This window comes from Quercus robur, chromosome 4, assembly GCF_932294415.1.
Source record: "Quercus robur chromosome 4, dhQueRobu3.1, whole genome shotgun sequence".
In the NCBI taxonomy this organism is placed as follows: domain Eukaryota; kingdom Viridiplantae; phylum Streptophyta; class Magnoliopsida; order Fagales; family Fagaceae; genus Quercus; species Quercus robur.
Window position 1 is genome coordinate 70,885,057 of NC_065537.1, and position 22,649 is coordinate 70,907,705.

The 22,649-nt window shown below is 36.6% G+C and overlaps 1 protein-coding gene across 17 annotated transcripts in view; it reads right to left on the reverse strand.

Annotated features, from left to right (window-relative positions):
* LOC126723549 (F-box/kelch-repeat protein At3g23880-like) overlaps positions 1-22,649 on the reverse strand; it is a 100,625-nt gene that overhangs the window by 39,018 nt on the left and 38,958 nt on the right. For 6 of the 17 annotated variants that reach the window (XM_050427095.1, XM_050427094.1, XM_050427089.1 and 3 more), the window contains one exon: positions 4,816-5,435. The exons of 4 other annotated variants lie outside the window; for them this stretch is intronic. In XM_050427095.1, the coding sequence (XP_050283052.1) occupies positions 4,816-5,435 (620 nt within the window). Of the gene's footprint in view, positions 1-4,401; positions 4,601-4,815; positions 5,531-5,898; positions 6,105-9,416; positions 9,436-22,649 lie in introns of those variants that run through there. 7 more of the 17 variants (XR_007654376.1, XR_007654375.1, XR_007654377.1 and 4 more) reach the window with 7 other exon arrangements.

Below are 22,649 nucleotides of genomic sequence, written 5' to 3' on the forward strand. Positions count from 1 at the left end.
ATTAGCCAAGACTTTAGCAATAATTTTATAAACCCCTCCAACCAAACTAATGGGCCGAAAATCTCCAATCTCATTAGCCGCATGTTTTTTAGGAATGAGAGTAATAAAAGTTGCATTTAAACTTTTCTCAAACTGACCAATGGCATGAAAATGATGAAAAACAGCCATGAGATCAGGCTTAACAATCCCCCAGCAAGCTTGGAAAAAAGCCATAGGGAAACCATCTGGACCAGGGGCTTTATCACCATTAAAACTTTGAATGACATCAAAAATTTCTGCCTCTTCAAAAGGCCTCTCTAACCAATCCGCATTCTCACCAGATATCATTGGAAAAACCAACGAATCCGGAAATGGCCGCCCAACCTGCTGCTCAGAGTATAGATTCATGAAGGAATGAGTAATGTAGTCTGCAATTATACCCTGATCCGAAGACAAGGTACCATTAACCATTAGGCTTTCAATACCATTATTTTTTCTGTTAGAATTAGCCATTCTATGAAAGAATTTGGTATTGGCATCCCCTTCCTTCAAATACAACACCCTAGACTTTTGCCTCCAACTAGTCTCTTCCATAAGAGTCAACTTTTCAATATCTGTACGAAGATTAGTTTGAGCTAACTTCTCCTCAACAGATAGACTAAGAGTCTCCGCTTTAGCATCCAAACCATTCAGTTTGTTCCAAAGGTCTTGTTTCTTGAAAGTGACATTGCCAAACTCGGTCTCATTCCACTTTTTTAAATCCAACTTTAAGGCAGCCAACTTCTTAGCAAGAATAAAACTTGGGGTTCCTTGGAACGAGTAGGAAGCCCACCACATCTTCACTTTGTCGACAAAATTATCCACCCTCAACCACATATTTTCAAAACGGAAAGGAATTTTTCCTCTTCGCTGCCTCCCACCCTCCAACAATATAGGAAAGTGGTCAGAAAGAACTCTAGACATCCTTTTTTGGGTGAACTGAGTGAAGTGATCAGCCAAAGTAGGGGAGAAAAGGAACCGGTCTAGCCGAGAAGCAGAGGAAGAATTGGACCAGGTATAAAGGCCCCCTTCCATATTAATGTCCATCAACCCATGCAAAGAAACAAAATCAGAAAATCCAAACATAGCCCTAGAGAAGGTAGCAGCCCCCAACCGCTCAGAAGGGAAACGGATAATATTAAAGTCCCCTCCTAGACACCAAGGCAAATCCCACCAAGTGATCAACCCGGTTAGTTCCTCCCACATCAACTTACGCCTATTGTTCAAATTTGGCCAATAGACGCCTGAAAAAGCCCACTCAAATTGGTCGCCTACATTTTTAAACTTGCAAGAAACCGAAAAATGCCCCACCGCTTCCTCCACCTTTTCCACAACTCGACTATCCCACATCAATAAAATTCCTCCAGAAGCACCATCTGAGGCCAAGTACAGCCAATCTACATATGGACAACTCCATATACTTCGAACAATACCTCTCGTAATCCATTCTAGTTTGGTCTCTTGCAAACACACAATATCTACCTTCCAGGATCGCAACAAGTTGCGGATCTGAAGCCTCTTGCCAGCTTCATTCAGACCTCTGACATTCCAAGAAAAAAGCTTCAAATTCATTGATCAATGGAAAGAACCCGATTCCGATTAATACCACAACGCCTAGCAGATGAAGAGCCATAATTTATGGAACTAAACAACCCTTTCAACTCTCTTAAACCTTTCACCCCCGAACCTTTTGAACCACATGATTTCTTATTCACCTCAGCCCTTCGAAATAATTCAGCTTCAACAGCCAGTAAAAATTCTGTTGCTTGATCTTCTAAACCCTCAAGGGACGTGCCAAGGAAACTATGAAAATTATTGAATCTCTTTTGAAACCAATCAGAATGAGGTTCAAGATTCTGTGAAGTATCCGTACTCACCACACTTCTCTCATCTACAAGAGATTGTTCTGCCATGGCTGAAGGTAGAGAAAAAGCAATTGGCTCAACAACTAGGGGCTGATCAGCTTCCTCCGAGTAGGAATCCAAAGCCCCATCCTCCACCAGAACCTCATCCTCTTCGAAAAGAGCCGATGACACATTCGTGAGGTCAGGAGATTCCAAATTAACTAAGGCCAACTGTTGATGCATTTCCAAAACATCTGTAGCTTCACACCGAGGCAAAGCGATCTGAAGCGGAACCGCAACCCTCCTCCCATCGCGTAATTCAAGAACCCACTGCTCCGAGTCCCCCCATTTCTTGACTATATTACCGGAATGCTCCTGGAGAGACAAACGGAGTTCACGCAGTAAGCTCTCTGCGCCATCTGAGGTGCATTCCACCCCATTCATGGCCTCCTCGGACTCGTCGGAGCTGAGAAGCTCAGAGTCGACTACGTCGGAGCCGAGAAGCTCAGAGTCGAGAACGTCGGAGCCGAGAAGCTCAGAGTCGAGTACGTCGGAGCCGAGAAGCTCAGGGTCGACTACATCGGAGCCTTGGAGCAACTCAGTCGACGCCGCTGGCTCAAAGCAGGCTTCAACGAGCTTGTCGGAGTTGAGGGGTTGAGCAGCGGCGACATCGGAGACGTCGGAGGGCATCGACGACATCCGAGGCTTGGACGATGAGCACGAAGAAGTCTGGTTGGGTCGCTCGCCTAGACTCGACATCCCTGGGTTATGGGTCACTCGCATCGGAGAGACTCTGTTGGGCTTTGCTTTTCTTTTGGGTTGCCAGATCTTAGAGGGCTTGGGCTTAAGTTTGAGGGGCTGGGGTGGGTTAAGTGGGGAGGCTTCAGCAAGATCATTGGGCCTAAAAGTACCTTGCGTGGGCCCAGCACCAGAACAGCCCACTTCCTTAATATTGGAGCACTTAATATCCCACTTGCCATTCAGCCCACGCACCAAACTTAGAGAAACTTCTAGGGACAGAGGAGAATCAGCACCATTAAGAGTGTCGTCCTTTATATCAAGCATGACTTCAGCCTCAGGAACTGTGCTTACCTGCCCAGCACCCCTTTCACGCAGATCCTGGTTCTGAGTCTTCCGCCTGCTCAAGGTAGACTTGATAGATTGATATGATTTGATTGAATTTTGAATTATGGGCATTGCAAGCTTTCCTGAACTGCTTCCTCCATTGGTTTTCCGATGACCATCCGCCGCTGCCGACAGAAACGATTTTTGATTTCTAAACTTCTGCACTGTCGGGAACATGGCAGATTGAGGTGGCGATTTAACACCAAGAGTGTCAGGAGCAATAGCCTTACGAAGATGTAAGCCAAAACCTCTCCACCCACAACCCAACTTTCCTTCCGGTACAATGATGAGGCCCTTCCGACGACCATGAAGAAGTTCAGAGATCATAAGAAAGCTTCCATGCACATTGAATCCCAGTTGCAAAATAAAAACCTTACTACCATCCCTGAAGGTTCTAGCAAAATTATCAGGACGAGTATTTGACAGGAGTTCCTCAACATAAGATAGCAGACGAAAAGCACTATCTTTTCCCATGAAAACCGACCTGAGAGAATCCTTATATCTTTCAAATATACGTAAAGAGTAGAAAGTACCTCCCTCCTCTACTGAAAATTCAAACGTTTTGGATTCGACAAAAAAGAAAATGGAACCACCCATGAAAACCAAGGGCACGAACAGACCAGAGAATTATGTGACTAATCCGAGGTAGCCAGGCCTCACTTCATAGCCAAAAGTTTTAATCCTTTACCCGTATATTATCACCCTAACAAATAAACAAATATCTCATTCTAAAAAAAATTTAAGGACTCCATAACTATTTTAGAAACTCTAGCTAAATAGGAAAAATGAGGCAAACTTGAATGACCAAAGATGGCTTTTGCTCGATATTATTTTTTTACACTTTTAAAATAAACCATAAGGTTGTCACTAGGGTCACCTCAGATTGATGCAACTCCCACACTCTTTACAACATAACACATTTAATCAATAAAAACCCCTAACAAAACACGACTCTACCTACAGCTACATGGTTAAAGCAACTTATGTTTAGCCTAATCCTATACTCTTGACTTTACACTGATGCAAAACAATATGTCAGGTACACAACACAGTATCAGAAGGCAACGGCTGATCATAGCAGAAAAATTTAAGCATGCCTAATGAAATGGAAAGCGAAACAAATTTTCTTACAGAATATGGATTGGATATGACACTTTCAGCATATAGAAAAAGATAATAACATAAGTCTTCATTTAGATTTACCATTTCGTGCTTGTGAATGACTCATCCCATCATCAACCAAAACCACCAAATCATATTTAACAATTTTGAACACTCTTTAGAGCATCTTCTTCTACCACAATTGGGATTTTTGCCATCATCAGTCCAATATTATTTGGGGGGGATATCCCTCCATGTTTAATGTGGACTATTTGACAAGAAATAGGCATACTTTTGAGGGGACAAAACGTACATCATTGTAGTTGAAACTGTTTTTGCTGTGATTGTTGTATGATTGGATGGCTGCTTTGAACAGGCTGTCTTTTTTCTCTTTCAAGGAGTTTGTGGACTTGTGTTATTTTTGTTAGACTGAAGACTCTCTCTCGTATGCTACCTGTGTACACTGGATCTTTTTTTTTTCCCTCTAAATTGATAAAATTTTGCTACATTACCTATAAAAAAAATTTAAAAATTATGACTACTCTTTACTCTTTAGTCTTTATATCCATTCAAGAACAAATTAAATCCAAAAGCCATATATTGAGGTTTGAAACTTAATATTTACTTATAGCAACACAAAAATATCTAGTAATACCAAGAACAAGATAGAACTGAGGAATGTAAATGCTGAAATTTTTAGTTGAATACTTGAATCGAGCCTTTTTACCTGCACTTCCTCTTCTTGCTCACTTTCCTCTTGGAAACTACATCATTTGGTTTGTCGAGTAAGGTAAGATTCCTCGCATAATTATCAGCATAAGAATAATATGTGCTTCTATAAAACCCTAAATTCTTCACTTGTTGGCTCTCAGGGTCATATGACAAGAGCTTCGAACCATGTGATTTTATTTTCTGCACTAATACATGATCATTCTTCAAGAAACCTAACACTTTCCAACGTAGCATATTGAGTTCAATAGTGAACTGTTTAGTCCAAGAATCCACAACACCATCCTCTTTCATAACCCAAACAGAACAACTCTTGACGATGCTCAGATGCTGATACCCATAACATATTAGAGAAAGCAATCCATTGAATACTGAGGTACCAATATCAGCATCCAATCCAAATTTACCATTTGGCAAGGATATCAAGCGGAAAACCTCATCACCCAAATCAAATGACAAAACTATTAAACTCTGGGCATCGCCCCAATCATTCGCCGCAAAATAAACAGCTCCATTTAAATAAGCTGCTTGTGGGTGCCAATTACTAATAGTAATCCTAGGCGGATATGAGTCACCACCATTAGTTACTCTCCAAGATCCCTCGCTAACAGAGTAAACCTCAACCAGAACCAGAGGTGGTTTGGCACCTTCGTACCTAATATTTCCAGCAATTCTCACCACCTTATAAGCATCGGTCCTCAAATCAAACCCAACTGCTAGATAACGAGGAAAGAGGTCAATAAAAGAAGGGTTGGGAAGGGTAATAAATTTTCTAATACAAGGATTCCAAAGAATAAAGTGTTTTCCTTCATGAAGGCAAAACAATCCATTCGCGGAACCGACTAATTGAAAATAGTCCCAACTACTACTCCTTAGTGGGAACTCAAGATCTGGAATTTGTTCAGATGAGGAGGAGTCATTATTGTCATTGTCTTCGTGTATTAATTTGTAGCGCTCTACATGGGATTTGACATCCAAATACCTAACAATTAATTTGTTGGAATCGGAGGGCGATCGAGTGTAACTGGATTTGATGAAGGCAGGACTTGTAATTAGAGAGTTATATGATTTGGAAACGCACCTGAATTGAATTAGGGATTTCACGGGTAGCCCATGCAGGATCTCCAGCAACACTTCGTTGGGCAGATACTCCAACATTCCTTATCTTTCTTTTTTTCGGCTTTACCAATTTCAGACTGCTGGGAAAATCTTCAATTTGAAGCACTTGTTGTGGACTTGTGGCATGCCGCAGACAATTATATCCTTCTTTTCTTTTCTTTTCTTTTTCGATTCCAATAAAAATGAAATTACTACTACAGTATTTCATAAATAAATAAATAAATAAATAAAAATCTTATTGAAATTTAAAAGGCCTCTTGTCAAAAACACACTTGAGGCAAAATACATTTTAGCGAATATGAGATGTGATTAGAGACATAGAATTTAACGGCCACGTAATGTAGCTAATAAAATAGACAAAATATGGGAGGTAATTTGTAGGCTAGCATGCATTTGGGAGATAATAGCATTAGTTAGCATGCGTTAGAAACAATTCAGTAAAGTAGCATCTCAAGTTTTATTGACTGAAACTCGAGTCTCAAAAACTCAAGTTTCACTTGTTGTTCTGGAGGTTTTTTTGCCATATAGATCTCAAGTCTTATAGACTCAAGTTTGTAAACAGTAAACCCAAGTCTATAGGACTCGATTTCTATAGATGAAGATCTAGAAGACAAAGAAGAAGAACAAAGGACCATGGTTTTCAAAACCGGACTGGGAGGTTGGACCGTGAAAATAAAAAATCATGATGAAAACTGGTTTTTTAAGCCTAAAGAACCGGATTTTTTGTTAATTCCGTGAACCTCTAAAACCGGGGTTGGACCATACGAACTGGTGAGAACCGCGCGGTCCAACCCCTTATAAATTTAAAAAAAAAAAAAAAAAAAAAAAAAAAAACACAACTTAACACAATTTTATTCTACTTAATTAAATTATCCATCTCTTATAATTAAAATCCTTCAAAGATATTCAACTTTACTTCAAAATTAATCATAAATTTTAATGTTTTCATGGTTATTATTTTATTTTATTAACTTTCTTATTTAATTATTAAATATATGCTTGAAAATCATTAAATTTTCCTCACATATATAGATATATTGTTAATTTTACTAGTTTTATAAATTTAATATCTATATTTAGGCTTTAATTAATTATTAAATTAATTATGACTTCATCACGGTTTGACCCCAATTCGACCACGGTTCGACCTCAAAAACCTTGAACCTCTCCCTTTTACGGTTCAATGAACGGTCTGAGTCTGAAAACCTTGCAGAGGACCAGATCAGATCTAGAACTGAGGACCAAATTAGGAAGGCAGAAGAAGAAGAAGAAGAAGAAGAAGTGGAAAGGAAGAAGAACAGTGGACTAGATTGAGCAAGAAGAAGAAGAATCAAATCTGGAAGGAAGAAGAAAAGAATTGAGGAAGAAGAAGAAGAGGTTTGTTCGTGGAATGTGGAGAATGGGGAACTCGAGTTTTAAATACTCGATTCCACGTGGAATTTTTTTCCACATCAGACTGCCATCACATGCAACTCGAGTTCAACCTTTGAACTCGAGTTTTAGAGTCTTGAGATGCTAGTTTGCTACATAGTTTTGCAAACATGACAACTAATTGAAATATTTCAAAAATAATGTTAAATGCAAAAAAAAATTCTGATATATGGACATTAAAATTGATTTCAAACGTTAGGATTAATGTCCAGAATTGTAAACTTTAGACGTCAATGGGGAGGTTAGATTTGAAAATCAATTAGAGGGAGGCATGGGTGTAACCTATGATGGAGGTTTATGATAGGTTGGGATAACTTTATTCACTCGAGTAAGGTTTCCACGTGATAATTAGTGCGAGAATCATTCTATACATAGTTTTGTAAACATGAAAACTAATTAAAATATTTCAAAAATAGTGTTAAATGCAAAAAAAAATAAAATAATAATAAATAAATAAAATAATTCGAAATATGGACATTAAAATTGATTTCAAACGTTGGGATTAAGGTCCATAATTGTAAACTTCAAACGTCAATGGGGAGGATAGATTTCAAAATCAGTTAAAGGGAGGCATGGGTGTAACCTATGATGGAGGATTATGGTAGGTTGGGAAAACTTTATTCACTTGAGTAAGGTTTCCACATGATAATTAGCATGAGAATCATTCTATAAAAGAGTTGTTGCCTGATTTATATGCATATTCAGTGGACAAGGATGTTTCAATTAATTCAATTATAAATAGTCGATTAGATGGGGTGAAATGGAGGTTTTTTTTTTTTTTTTTTTTTTTTTTTTGAGAAGGAGGGTGAAATGGAGTTGGAATGTGAGATTTATTAAAAGGTTTTCATGTTAAGAAAAGAAATTGGAGTCAATGAATTTTTTTTAGATCTTCTCTACTCAAATATCCCCAAGAGGTTAGCAATTGATAGGATGTGATGAAAATTCAGGGGGGGGGGGGTCATTTTGATGTTTGTTCTTAGTATGAGGTTATTTAAAGTAGGCTAAAATGCAAAACTGACCTTCTAAGTTTTTGCAAATTTCATTTCAGTCCCCTAACTTTGTTTTTGTTCATTTCAGTTTTCTAACTTTCAAGTTTATTCAATTTGGGCTTTTCTATCAACTTTTGCTATATGTTGTGGTTAATTTTTCAATTTTTTAAATTAAAAAAATTCAATTAATGATTGAAAATTTTTTTTCCAATTTTTTTTTTCAAAAAATTTTAACAAAAGTTAATGGAAAAGTCTTAATTGAATAAATCTGAAACTTAGAGGACTCAAAAATGAAAAAAAAGCAAAGTTAAAGGACTGAAATGAAATCTGAAGAAACTTAAAAGATCAGTTTTGCATTTTAGCTTTTAAAGTAAGATAGAAGAGTCTTTAGTGCATTAAGGCCCCAAGGAGGGCCCCATCTTTCATTTGGAAAGTAGTATGGGAGGTGTTGTATGCACCTGTATAAATGGTGAGACTATGGATTATTTGTTGATCCATTTCATATGTTTTATAGAGGATGGCAGTCTTTAGAGTCTTTTGGGATCCGATGGCTATTACCAGGGAAGGAATGCAGATTGAAGGGATTAATTCGAAAAACACCCCTGAAATTTTTAGAATTTTGTCTCGTTATATCTTATGTGGCTATCATTAGAAATAATTATATTTATTAATTATTACTATACATATAAAAAAAAAAATCTGATCTTAAGTTGGAATCATTGATTATTTGAACTAAGCTTAATTGGTCTCATGTACAGCGTCTTACTAGTTGTATTTCCATTTAGATTTTATAGAATCGCTTCATTCAAGTGCAATTCTTTTGGATAATTGTGTTTTTCATATTGAACACGAAGTAATATTGTCTTCTAATAAAATATCTTTGTTTATAAAAAAAAAAAATTAAAACTATTCTAGACTTAAGTGTACTTTACATTTTTGTATAAAATTTAAAATGATCCTTTCCAAACAAAGAAGGCTTGACAAAGATCCATAGGGCAAAAAATAAATCTAGACAAAAAGAAAAATTGTTGCCACATTACACGAATGCATCCTTCAATTTTCCTATGTATTGTTGTTATCTGCAACACAAATTACAATCATAAAAAATATTAATCTTCAATTTATAAAATCCTTAGCAAAAAAAATTTCTCCCATTACCAACCATACTCTAAAATCACCTACTAACAACAATCACATTATCAATACAATAATAGACAAGAATTGTCACATTACAAATCATATCTCATAAACACTTCAAAACCATAGCCGCGCGCATTGCCAATATTGTAATAAACTAAACTATATCGACTATTAACCAAGTGCTATCCAAGGACTGTCAATTCTATGGTACAAAGAATCCAACCAACTAATGAATTCCAATCAACTCCCCTTTTTAAATATTTGTATTTGCAGTCTTTGTTTCTTAGTTTTTTATTTGGTAGTAATAGTAAAGATAATCAACAAATAAAGACATAAAACATCAAAATCATAATCAACAAACAGTATAGGAAAATTTCCTTGTATTATCAACCATACTAAAAAATAATCCTGAAATTCATTTCTTTCCCCTGATTATCCATGAAACAAACATAGCCAAAGTACAATGATAACATGCCTACTGCAAATATGGCTTTAGTATCAAATTTATGACTAAGGACCTCTTGAGGATGCCAATATCATGCCAAAGACCCTACTCCCATCTCCAATTTTCCGTTAAAAAAACCTTTCACAGATTCCCAAGCTTCAAAATCTTTCTCCCTCCCTAACCCTTTTCAGCCCCAAGCCACCCTCCTTTGTTGGCAAACAGATTTGTGTTGACACCTCATTTTGCAACCTGCATTTAACCTTACTTGGAAGGTAAAAGGGTAATTTTGACTTGAAAATATGCATCTTGATTTTGGTCATTAGATCCTTAATCTCATTTCACCAAAATGATCTTGATGTTGTAACGATCAAATCGACTGGTCAAAAGCCTTAATCGGACCACCAGATTAAAAGTTATCATCAAATCAAGTTTTAATGGCCGAGATGCACTATCACAAATTGAGTCTAACTATATACGGTTATGAACAATTGATTCCAATTGGTTATAATTATAATCAATTTGAGATTAATGATGTGTCATAATTTGATTGGTTAGGACTACATTTTATGATAAGGTTACACACACCTAATTAATTAGATAGTTAGACATTAATTATTCAATGAGTAATTTGTGCAATTATCTTTTAATTAAGGTAAATTTGGAACCAATTAAGTTTGAAATGGGAGTGATTGGAGCCATTTAATATTATTTGGGAGCTAATTTGAGACCTATTAATGTTAATTGTGCTGAAATCATTTTCTAACAAATTACCTCTACTCACCATTTCGTCAATATCTCTTAGAATATTTTGAATTTGCGAATGAGGTTAATTTTCCTAGAAACTACACATCCGGGGCTTCAATTTGAGCACACAAAACCTCTCCCTCTTCTCCTCTCTTGAGTTCTAGTGAAGTTGAGTAGTCTTGTCATATCTTGGTCTTCCTAAGACTCAAGGTATTAAGTGAGACTCACTCTTCCTCTCCTAACTCTTCTTTTCCTCCACCCTTAGGACCTCTAACGTATGGATATTGCATGAAGGTATAATCCATTTCCCTAACTTGTTTTTTGTATTGCCATGATGAGAATTTAGGATTAAAGCATGATAGTAATTATTTAAATTCTTTTGAATATGTTTGAATATTTTTAAATGTTCTTAGTTGTTCATCACATGTTCATGCATAAACATTAGTTTTGATCTTAAATCCACATAAAAAATATAAAAAACATGTTTTTTTTTCATAATTCTTTCAAATCCTTGAATCTAGGATATCACTATACACACACATTCACTAGAATTTATTTTTCAATTCAAATGCAATGCTTAATAAATTGAATTAAGGTCATCAAATGCACACACTTTAAATTCAACATATAAATTGATTGACATATTGGATGATATGATATGAATGTTGGCCACCATAGTCTAGAAGACTGATTTCACCGGCAAGGTGGGTGCCTAACACCTTCCCACCTTGTAACATGGCCTCTGAACTTAGATCAAGGGTTAGTAGATCAAATGCTTATCCATGTAATTTTTCAATTTCTAGATTGTAACTAGGAAAAAAAGCCATGTACTTTATCTTAGATTGTATCTAGGACCAAAGCCATGTAATTTTCCTATGATTAATGTAAATTCAATTTCAAATTAATAAAATAAGGAATCTTTCAATTATGGTTTTCTTATTTTTCCAATAATTAAATAAGTGGCGACTCCATTGTAAAACCCCTAATCTAAGGGGGGGAAATATAATCAGTCGAACCTCCATTTTGAGAGGCAATAACACGACTCTACCCATTCACGTGGGTTTAGCTCAACATCCATAAAAATGGGCCAAGGGCGCGGTCTCTCACAACTTGAGTCCAAGCTACTTTAGCCATATGAACAGCCTTATTAGAGCCACTCCAAAAAAAGGAAGCGAAAAGCTTCTCAATGTCCTTAATGAGCTTAGCAGGAAAAATGAAATAGCTTGTCCAATAAACTTGAATCCCAAACAAAACATGTTGAATAAGTTAGACTCTACCAGCAAAAGATAGCTTTTTAGTTGTCCAGGAATTTATTCTAGCAGCTATCTTCTCCAAAAGCAACTTTCAATCCTTCTAAGACAGTTTCCCTGGTATGAGAGGTAATCCAAGATATTTGACAAGGAGAATCCCTTCCTTAAAAGGTAAGACATGAAGAATTTGTTGTCACTAATTTAGGGATAGCAGATATGAAAATTTCACTCTTCAAAACTAGGAATTAGAAAAACCCCAGCACCTTGACCAATCAAAAAGAGTGTGATGAAACACATTTTAATTTGAAGATAAAGAGTCTACATCATACATTCAGCCAAACAAAACAGTACTTATTTTCGGGCAAACACCACTTTTGGTCCTTATTTTTGCTACTTTTGGTCCTTAAAGTGAAAATTGGGAGAAACTTTAAGGACCAAAAGTGGTGTGCGCCCTAAATTCAGTACTGCTTTAAGAATTTGATTACTAATTTAGAAACTCTAGACTAAATAGGAAAATGAGGAAAAGTCTGATGACCAAAAGTGGTGTTTGCCAATTTTTTTTACGTTATTAAAATAAATCCTAGGATTGTCACAAGGGTCAACTTGATTGATGCAGCTCCGACACTCAATACAACACAACACATTTGATCAATCAAAACCCCTAACAAATTTCATTACTCTACCTAAAGTTACACGGTTGACAGTTACAGAAAATTTTTAAATGTTTGGACTCATCCAATACTTTGTTGAATTTAAATGTACAAAACACAGTATCAGAAGGAAACAACTGAACATAGCAGAAAAATCTTAGCAAGCATAATGAAGTGGAAAGTGTAAAAAAATATTTATATTGAATATGGATTAGATGTGACAAATCAGCATATAGAAAAAGATAACAACATCAGTCTTTAATTAATATATACAAATTCTTGCTTGCAATGTGTAATACAATCATCATTCTCAACCACAAAATCATATTCAACAAAATAAATATAGTATATTCAGGTTTGAAAATTAAAATTTATTTATAGCCACACCACAATATCTAGCATATACTAAGAATAAGTAGAATTAAGGAACGTAAATTCTGAAATTTTGAATTGAATCATGCTTTTACCTGCATTTCCTCTTTCTCTGTTTAGGCACTCTCCTTTTGGAAACTGCATCATTTGGCTTGTCGATTTAAACAAGGTTCTCTCCATTGACTCCACTGTAGGGAATTAAACCGAATTCCCAACCTGTGAGAAACAAAAAAAAAAAATAGAGAAAACACACGCCAAAGAAAAAACAATCACATGCACAAGACAATATTTACGTGGTTCGGCAATTTGCCTACGTCCACAGAGTTACAGGGATTTCACTATTATCAGGGAAGAATACAGAGTACAAGATGTGGCTACAATATTTTCTCTCACTCTAAAACACAGCAACACCACTCATAATGAAACCATTACCCCCAAAAGGCTTGTCCATGAGCGCTCCAACTTGGGCCTATCGGCCTAAGCCTCCGCTCCATGGACTAATCCTCAGTAAATCTCCCATTAAAAACCACGCAATATTATTCGGGTCAGGTCGGGTTGTCGAATCGGATCAAACAAAACTAGGCTCCACAAAACCCAACAAATCTCCCACTTGGAGACTAGTTCAATCACCTACATCAAACCGCTATCCTCCAAAACACAATCCCTCATCCCTACAACTCATCCTCTTGTCCTCAAGCTAAAAGACCAATTGAAACTACACACAGCTTCAACTTCTCAATAGTGACACCCTTAGTCAATATGTCTGCTGGGTTCTTAGATCTACAAATCTTCTCAAGTATTACCAGATTATCTTCAACAAGGTAATGGATAAAGTGGTATTTTGTTTGTATATGTTTCGACTTTGAATGAAAAGTCGAATTTTTGGCAAGAAAGATTGCACTCCGACTGTCACTGTGTAGAATGCCCATCTCCTGCGTCTTACCCAATTCATCTAAGAAACCATGTAGCCAAATCATCTCCTTTCCAGTTTCAGTTGCAGCAACATTGATGCAGCGTAAGCGTGTAGAAGCAGAATCTGTAACGCACAAATACCACAATTCTTCCACAAAACCTAAGTTCCACAAGAACACTAGGCAAGTAGGCAAAATAATAGAGAAAACCTCTCTAACAAGCTTTTATTAATCAACACATAACAACCATAATCAACCCCTCTATAAAGAGTATTTATAGGAACAGAATTTCTCCTACTCCTTTTAGGAAAAGACATAATAAACCTACGCCTACTTGAAAAAGGAAAAACAATTTAACTTGGAAAAGAAAAACAATTAAAACCCTAATTCATCTATGGAAAAAGAAAACAACATAAAATATTAAAATATTTTATTCTCCCTTAACCAATCTGCATCATTCTCTCGAGGTTGGGGAAAACTCGTCCTCGAGTTTTGTGGAATCTTCCACGATCATTTGGAACCCCGAATAATCCTCTCCATCCTATTCTTCTGCGCAAGACAAGATGAATCAATATGCTACTTATTAATCTTTTCTCACTCATAATAAATCTTGATGTACGAATTTTTATTCTTGACCTCTTTTGCCATGGCAGGATATATGAAGCAAGTACTAAAAAAAAATCCATGCACACGTCCAAAAACTTCATATTTCCTCCTCGACAAAGATTACTTAAAATCACTCGTTCACGCCTGTTGTTGACCTCTATCAATTCTTGTTCAATAAAATCCTCCCAGAAGGGATCAATAACGTTTTCCATTAATCTTTCCAAATTGAAGTAAACTGTATTACCAAAGAAATTTGAGAGAAGCTCATCAACCCCAATGAAATCATAGTGTCTAATGTGTTCAAGTTCAAGCTTTAATAGATTGAAACTTTGTTCATCAATTGAAAACTCGTCTACTACTGAACAAACTGATTGTACCAACCTATGATTGTAATCAGTAAAATCAATAACCTTTTGTCTTTGAAGGTCGAAAGTCTCATCAATGGTGTGAGTTATGGGCTCACCTTGTATGTATATGACTTTATTTTTATCGAGCTCAATCTTGTCTTCTTGACTAAAATCTTCAGGATAGTTATCATAAATTGGTGGAGAATCCCAATTTATTACACAGACTCTTTCAATGTATTCATCCTCCTTTTTGAGATCGTAGTCCTCCTCCTCAACATCAAAATACTCCTCCTCCTCCACATAACATGGATTTGGATGGCAGTTTTGAGGTTGGTTTTCAACGGCTAAGGCGGCGAGCTGCTTTAAAAGCGCATCAAACCACTCCTCTGTTCGTTGAAAGAGCGCCTCTAATTGCGCATCGTGTGCAACCTCATCGCATTCATACACGTCATCTATGGCAACAAGTCTTCCCCCACATGCTCCTCTTTGTGCCATGGTAGGAACCTAGCCTTGCTCTGATACCAACTGATGCAGCATAGGCGTGTAGAAGCAGAATCTGTAACGCACAAATACTACAATTCTTCCACAAAACCTAAATTCCACAAGAACACTAGGCTAGTAGGCAAAATAATAGAGAAAACCTCTCTAACAAGCTTTTATTAATCAACACATAACAACCATAATCAACCCCTCTATAAAGAGTATTTATAGGAATAGAATTTCTCCTACTCCTTTTAGGAAAAGATATAATAAACCTACGCCTACTTGAAAAAGGAAAAACAATTTAACTTGGAAAAGAAAAACAATTAAAACCCTAATTCATCTATGAAAAAAGAAAACAACATAAAATATTAAAATATTTTAATCTTCCTTAACGTGGAAGATTGCCACAAAACTCGAGGACGAGTTTTCCCCAACCCCGAGAGAATGATGCAGATACGTTAAAGAAGAATAAAATATTTTAATATTTTATGTTGTTTTCTTTTTTCATAGATGAATTAGGGTTTTAATTGTTTTTCTTTTTCAAGTTAAATTGTTTTTCCTTTTTCAAGTAGGCGTAGGTTTATTATGTCTTTTCCTAAAAGGAGTAGGAGAAATTCTATTCCTATAAATACTTTTTATAGAGAGGTTGACTGTTGTTATGCATTGATTAATAAAAGTTTGTTAGAGATGTTTTCTCTATTATTTTGCCTACTAGCCTAGTGTTATTGTAGAACTTAGGTTTCGTGGAAGAATTGTAGTAATTGTGTGTTACAGATTTTGCTTCTACACGCTCATGCTGCATCAAACATACTCAGCTTCTGTAGTAGACAAAGTAACAATGTTCTGTAGATTTGAAGCCCATGATATAGTTGTACCACCCAGTGTAAAAACAAACCCGGTAGTACTCTTTCTACTATCAATATCACCAGCAAAATCAGCATCTACATAACCCTTCAATTTCAAACTTGCATTTGTGAAGCAAAGACATGTATCTGATGAACCCTTCAGATATCTCAAAATCCACTTTACTACCTCCCAATGCTGCTTTCCAGGCCTACTCATGAACCTGCTCACAACTCCCACTACATGTGCAATGTCTGGCCTTGTACACACTATAGCATACATCAAGCTGCCAATAGCTGAGGCATAGGACACCTTGCTCATATGGTCCCTTTCTTCTTCTGTCTTCGGTGACTGTTCTTTGCTTAGTTTGAAATGACTACCCAAGGGTGTGCTCACTGGTTTTGCTTCATTCATGTTGAATCTGCTGAGAACTTTTTTCACATACTCTGACTGTGAAAGTTTCAATGTACCATTAGCCTTGTCTCTAATGATTCTCATACCAAGGATTTGCTTTGCAGCTTCCAAATCCTTCATTGCAAACTGTTTAGACAACTGCTTCTTCAGATTATTAATCTCCTCAATACTAGACCCTGCAATAAGCATATCATCCACATACAACAGTAATATAATGTAAGAATTGTTAAAAGACTTAACATAGCAACAATGATCAGCTTCACATCTCTTGATCCCAATTCTATGCATAAAACTGTCAAATTTCTTGTACCACTGTCTAGGAGCTTGTTTTAGGCCATAAAAACTCTTTCTTAGTTTGCAGACTAGATTCTCTTGTCCCTGAACAATGAACCCTTCTGGCTGAATCATGTTAAGGTCTTCCTCCAAGTCACCATGAAGGAATGCTGTCTTCACATCTAACTGTTCAAGATGTATGTTTTCTGCAGTCACCATTCCCAGTACCAGTCTAATTGTTGACATCTTCACAACTGGAGAAAATATCTCTGTGAAGTCAATGCCCTCCTTTTGCTGGAACTCTTTAACAACTTCTAGCCTTGTAACGTTTACTACCATCATGCTTATTCTTTATTCTGTATACCCACTTGTTATGCAATGCCTTCTTTCCTACTGGCAATTCAGTTAGTTCCCATGTCTAATTCCCCAACAAGGAATCCATCTCATCCTTCATGGCTAACTCCCACTTGCTTGAGTTATCATCTTGCAAGACTTCATCATAACACTCTAGCTCACCACCATCAGTCAACAGGAGATAATTTAGAGTAGGTGAATAACGATGTGGAGGTTTAACGTTCTTGGAAGATCTCCGGACTTCAGCTACAGGTGTACTCTGATCTACCTGTGAATTTACATTCTCCTTATCTTCTTCACCCCTTTTCTGGATAGTACTTTCAGTCAATTCATCTAAGTTGACAAACTCAGATTTCTTTTGATCTATCTCTGCAACATCTGATACTACAGTTGACCTGTCCTTGTACATAACATGTTCATTAAATATTATATTTCTACTTCTGATGATTTTCCTGTTTTGTTCATCCCAAAACCTATAGCCAAATTTCTCATCACCATAGTCAATGAAAAAACATATTTTAGACTTTGCATCAAGTTTATTACGAGCATCAGAATCAATATGAACATAAGAAACACAACCAAAAGCTTTTAAATGTGAAAACTTTACCTCTTTACCACTCCAAACCTCCTCAAGAAGTCTGAACTCCATGGGAATTGATGGTCCTTGGTTTATCAGGTAAACTGCAATGCTAACAGCGTCAGCCCAGAAAGTTTTTGGCAGTCCAGCATGCAACCTCATACTCCTAGCATGCTCATTGAGAGTTCCGTTCATGCGTTCAGCCACATCATTCTGCTGTGATGTCCCAGGAATGGTTTTCTCCATCCTAATTCCCTGTGCAGCACAATACTCACTTAACCCTCCATCTATGTACTCTCCTCTATTATCTGACCTCAAACATTTTACTTTCAAACTTGTTTCTATCTCAACCATGGTTTTCCACTTCTTAAAAGTTTCAAATATATCAGATTTATTTTTCAGAAAATAAACCCATACTTTTTTGCTTGAGTCATCAATAAAAGTGATGTAGTACCTTGAACCTCCAAGGGATGCAACCGGAGAAGGCCCCCACAAATCAGTGTGTACTAACTCCAATTTTTCAGCCTTAGGTGTCCTGCCAGTTTTTAAGAAGCTCACCTTTTTCTGCTTTCCTAAGATGCTGCTTTCACACATGTCAAAATCAATGGACTTCAATTCTGGTAGTTTTCCTTTTCACAGCAACATCTTCATCCCTTTCTCACTTATGTGACCAAGTCTGCGATGCCATAGGCTTGTATCAGTACTTGCATCAACAATTGCAATTATGTCTCTTGGACTTGAGGTCATATATAGAGTACCGGTTTTCTTTCCATGAGCCAATACCCTAGCTCCCTTTGTAACCTTCCAAGTACCACCAACAAATAGTATTGCATGCCCTTCATCATCAAGTTGTCCAACAAAAATCAGATTCCTCCTCAGGTCAGGAATATGTCGAACCTTCTCCAATAACCAAACAGATCCATTGGGCAATAATATCCGGACGTCTCCCATACCTACAACATCCAAGGCTGAACCATCAGCCAAATACACCTTACCAAAATCACCTGCAACATAATTCTGTATGATTTCTCGGTGTGGAGTGGTATGAAATGAAGCTCCTGAATCCAAAACCCAATCATCAAGTGGATTGTCTACTGCAAGAAGTAATGCATCCTGTATCTCTTCTATTACAGCATTAGCAGAATCATCTCCATTCTTCTTCTTAGGACTTTTGCATTGATTCCTAAAGTGACCTGTTTTCCCATAGTTCCAGCATTGTACTTGTTGGCCTGATCTAGATTTGCTTCTGTTCTGATTAGAATTTCTGGATTTTGATCTGCCCCGATTTGAATTTCTGTCATTACCTCTTCCTTATGGTAGAACCAGATCCTGAGGTTTCACCTGCGTCTCTTCTACGAATCTCCTCAGCCAGAATTAAATCTCGTATATCATTGTACTTCAGCTTTTCTTTTCTTGTAGAATTGCTTACAGCCATCCTCATTGGCTGGCAAAGAAACCAAAACGATTAGAGCACGAATCTCATCATCAAAATCAATTTCTACAAACGACAATTGATTTATGATAGTACTAAATTCATTCAGATGTTGTGCTACTGAAGCATTCTCTGTCATCTTCAAATTGAACAATTTCTTCATCAGATGCACCTTGTTATTTGCGGACGACTTTTCATACATATCGGACAAAGCCTTCATCAGATTTGCTATGGTTTTCTCCTTTACAACATTATGTGCAACAGACCTAGACAGAGTTAACCTGATAACTCCCAGTACCTGTCTGTCAAGAAGAGCCCATTCCTCAGCCTTCATAGCCTCAGGTTTTGTCCCCAAGAGAGGCAAATGCAATTTCCTCCCATAGAGATAATCTTCAATCTGCATCCTCCAATACGCAATTTTTGTGCCATCAAAATTTTCTATTCCAGACGACTTTCCTGCTTCCACTGCCATTGCTCCCACTTAAACCTAACCCTAGGCTCTAATACCAGTTGTAGGGAATTAAACTGAATTCCCAACTTGTGAGAAACAAAAAAAAAAAAAAAGAGAAAACACACGCCAAAGAAAAAACAATCACACGCACAAGACAATATTTACGTGGTTCGGCAATTTGCCTACGTCCACGGAGTTGCAGGGATTTCACTATTATCAGGGAAGAATACAGAGTACTAGATGTGGCTATAATATTTTCTCTCACTCTAAAACACAGCAACACCACTCACAATGAAACCATTACCCCCAAGAGGCTTGTCCATGAGTGCTCTAACTTGGGCCTATCGGTCCAAGCCTCCGTTCCATGGACTAAGCCTCAGTAAATCTCCCATTAAAAACCACGCAATATTATTCGGGTCAGGTCGGGTCATCAAATCAGATCAAACAAAACTAGGCTCCACAAAACCCAACATCCACAAATTATCAACACCAAGAAATAAGTGTGGCACACCACAAATCCCCAAATCCTTAACTTGTTGGCTCTCAAGGTCGTATGAAGAGAGTTCAGAAAAAAATGGTTTTACTTGTCTTTCCACTAATATATGACCATTCTTCTAGAGACCTACCATCCTTCTAATTCCTTCGTTGTGATCAATAGTGAATTGTTTAGTCCAAGAATCAAAAGTGCCATAGCTTTTCATCCCCCACACGGAGCACTTAATTGTTCGTAAAATCACAACATACTAGAGAAAGTGATCCCCTGATTACTAAAGTATCAATCTCAAGATTAGCTCTGAATTCATCATTTGGCAAGGATATAACGCGAAAAACCTCATCATGCAAATCAAATGACAAAACTAATGAATGACCATCATTGGCAAAATCATTCGCCACAACTCCATTTAAAGAAGGAGCTGGTTTCAACCAATATTTAAAACTAATCCCAGTTGGAAACAAGGCGCCTTGGTCTTCCTCTTCAGTTCTACATGGAAGTGCAATCATTACCACCTTGATCCTTAGATCAAACCTGAAAACTGAACGATTCCACATTTTGAAATTAATTAAATGAGTAATTATCATCGTCATTGTCAACGTGAATTAATTTTGTACATTAAATAAATGCGGAAACTGAACGATTCCGCGTTTGTTTTTGCTGTTTCTGCATTTTGGGTCTTAATTAATATTTTTAGGTTAGAAATCGAGTCTCTAAGACTCGATTTCCAGGAAGACACCATGTGGAAAAAAATACCACATCAGACGTGATCAACCCATGAAAATCAAGTCCCAAAAACTCGATTTATAGGCCCTAAATCGAGTCTCTTAGACTCGAGATACTAGTAAAAAATATAGTTTGAAAATTTGACTACTAACTATATAGTTGGAAAGTTATGTCTAGTTTCCCATTTTCGCCAATTGCTAACATTTACATCAGTTTCCTTCTAATTTCTATATAACATACCATAAACATAGATCTAAATTTCTCCCTACAGCAAACCGAACCATTTAATAATCAAATAACACTATCCTATATTTGTCTGATCTACAGAAAAAAAAAATGGGGGGTCTCAATTACAATTCTATTCTATACTCATAATTCTATTCCAAAGTCCTCCCTGCAAAACCCGGACACCACTTATGGTCCTTAAGTTTTCTCCCATTTTTCAGTTTTGACCTTAGAGTTTCAAAATAGTTAAAATTTGTAGAATAATCCAATTTGGTCATTAAAGTTTCCCCCATTACTCCATTTTCTTCCTTTTTATATCCTTGTATTTTCCCAACATTAGAATAGAGCACTATACAACAAATTCAAGTTCAGAAAAGTGGACAATCTTATCCTCATTGTTTATTCACTTGAGTAAGGTTTTTGCATGCTAATTGGCATGGGAATCATTCACTAGAAGAGTTGCACCCTGATTTATATGCCTATTCAGTGAACGAGGATGTTCAATTAATTCAATCATGGATGGTCGATTAGATGGGGTGTAATGGAGCTGGAATGTGAGATTTATTAAAAGGTAAATTGGAGTCAATGAATTTTCTTTTAGATCTTCTCTACTCATATATCCTCAAGAGGTTAGTAACCGATAGGATGAGATGAAAATTCAAGAGGAGTGGTCATTTTGATGTTCGTTCTTAGAATGAGGTTATTTGGGGTAAAAGAGAAGAGTCTTTAATGTGTTAAGGCTCGAAGAAGGACCTTATTTTTCATTTGTAAAGTAGTATGGGAGGTGTTCCATGCATGCACCTATATAAATGGTGAGACTGTGGACCATTTGTTGATCCATTTCATATATTTTATAGAATGTAGTCTTTAGAGCCTTTTGAGACACTACAAAAAAGATTGCTATTTGCGACGAAACTTTTTTGACGATTACAAAAAGCCATCGTAAAAACTAGCTTTTTCGACGGCAAGTCTCTTCCATCGACAATGACTCATCAAATATCAACACATTTGTGACGGCAAAATGAGTCTGTCAAAAATGCTTATTATTTTTGTCGAAAATGTGATTTTTTTTTGAGGGAAATGTTCCCGCCTTACTTTTTACGATGGCATAAAAATGTTCATCGCTAGTAAGATATTATTTATGACAACTAAAGAAAAATTGTCGGAACTATTAACACTTGTGACAGCTTTGGTACATCGAAAATATAAAATATATATTTTTTATGGTGTTAGTATTTGCGACAAACAATCTTCCATCGTAAATATAAAAGAGGGTATTATTTACAACGACAGAAGAAATACCGTCGGCACTATTAACACTTGTGACGGCCTTTGTGACAAACATGATTCCATCATAAATATAAAAAAGGGTATTAGCGATAGACATGAAGCCATCGAAATTGGTAAAATATTTTGGAGGGAAAATTCCCCCCTTAATTTTCACATTTATGACAACATTTATCCATCGCAATTAATTTTTTTTTTTCTAATTGAGTTTGTATTTGCGACAAACATGCTAACTGTCGTAAATAGTTAATTTGCTTTAAAAGAAAGAAT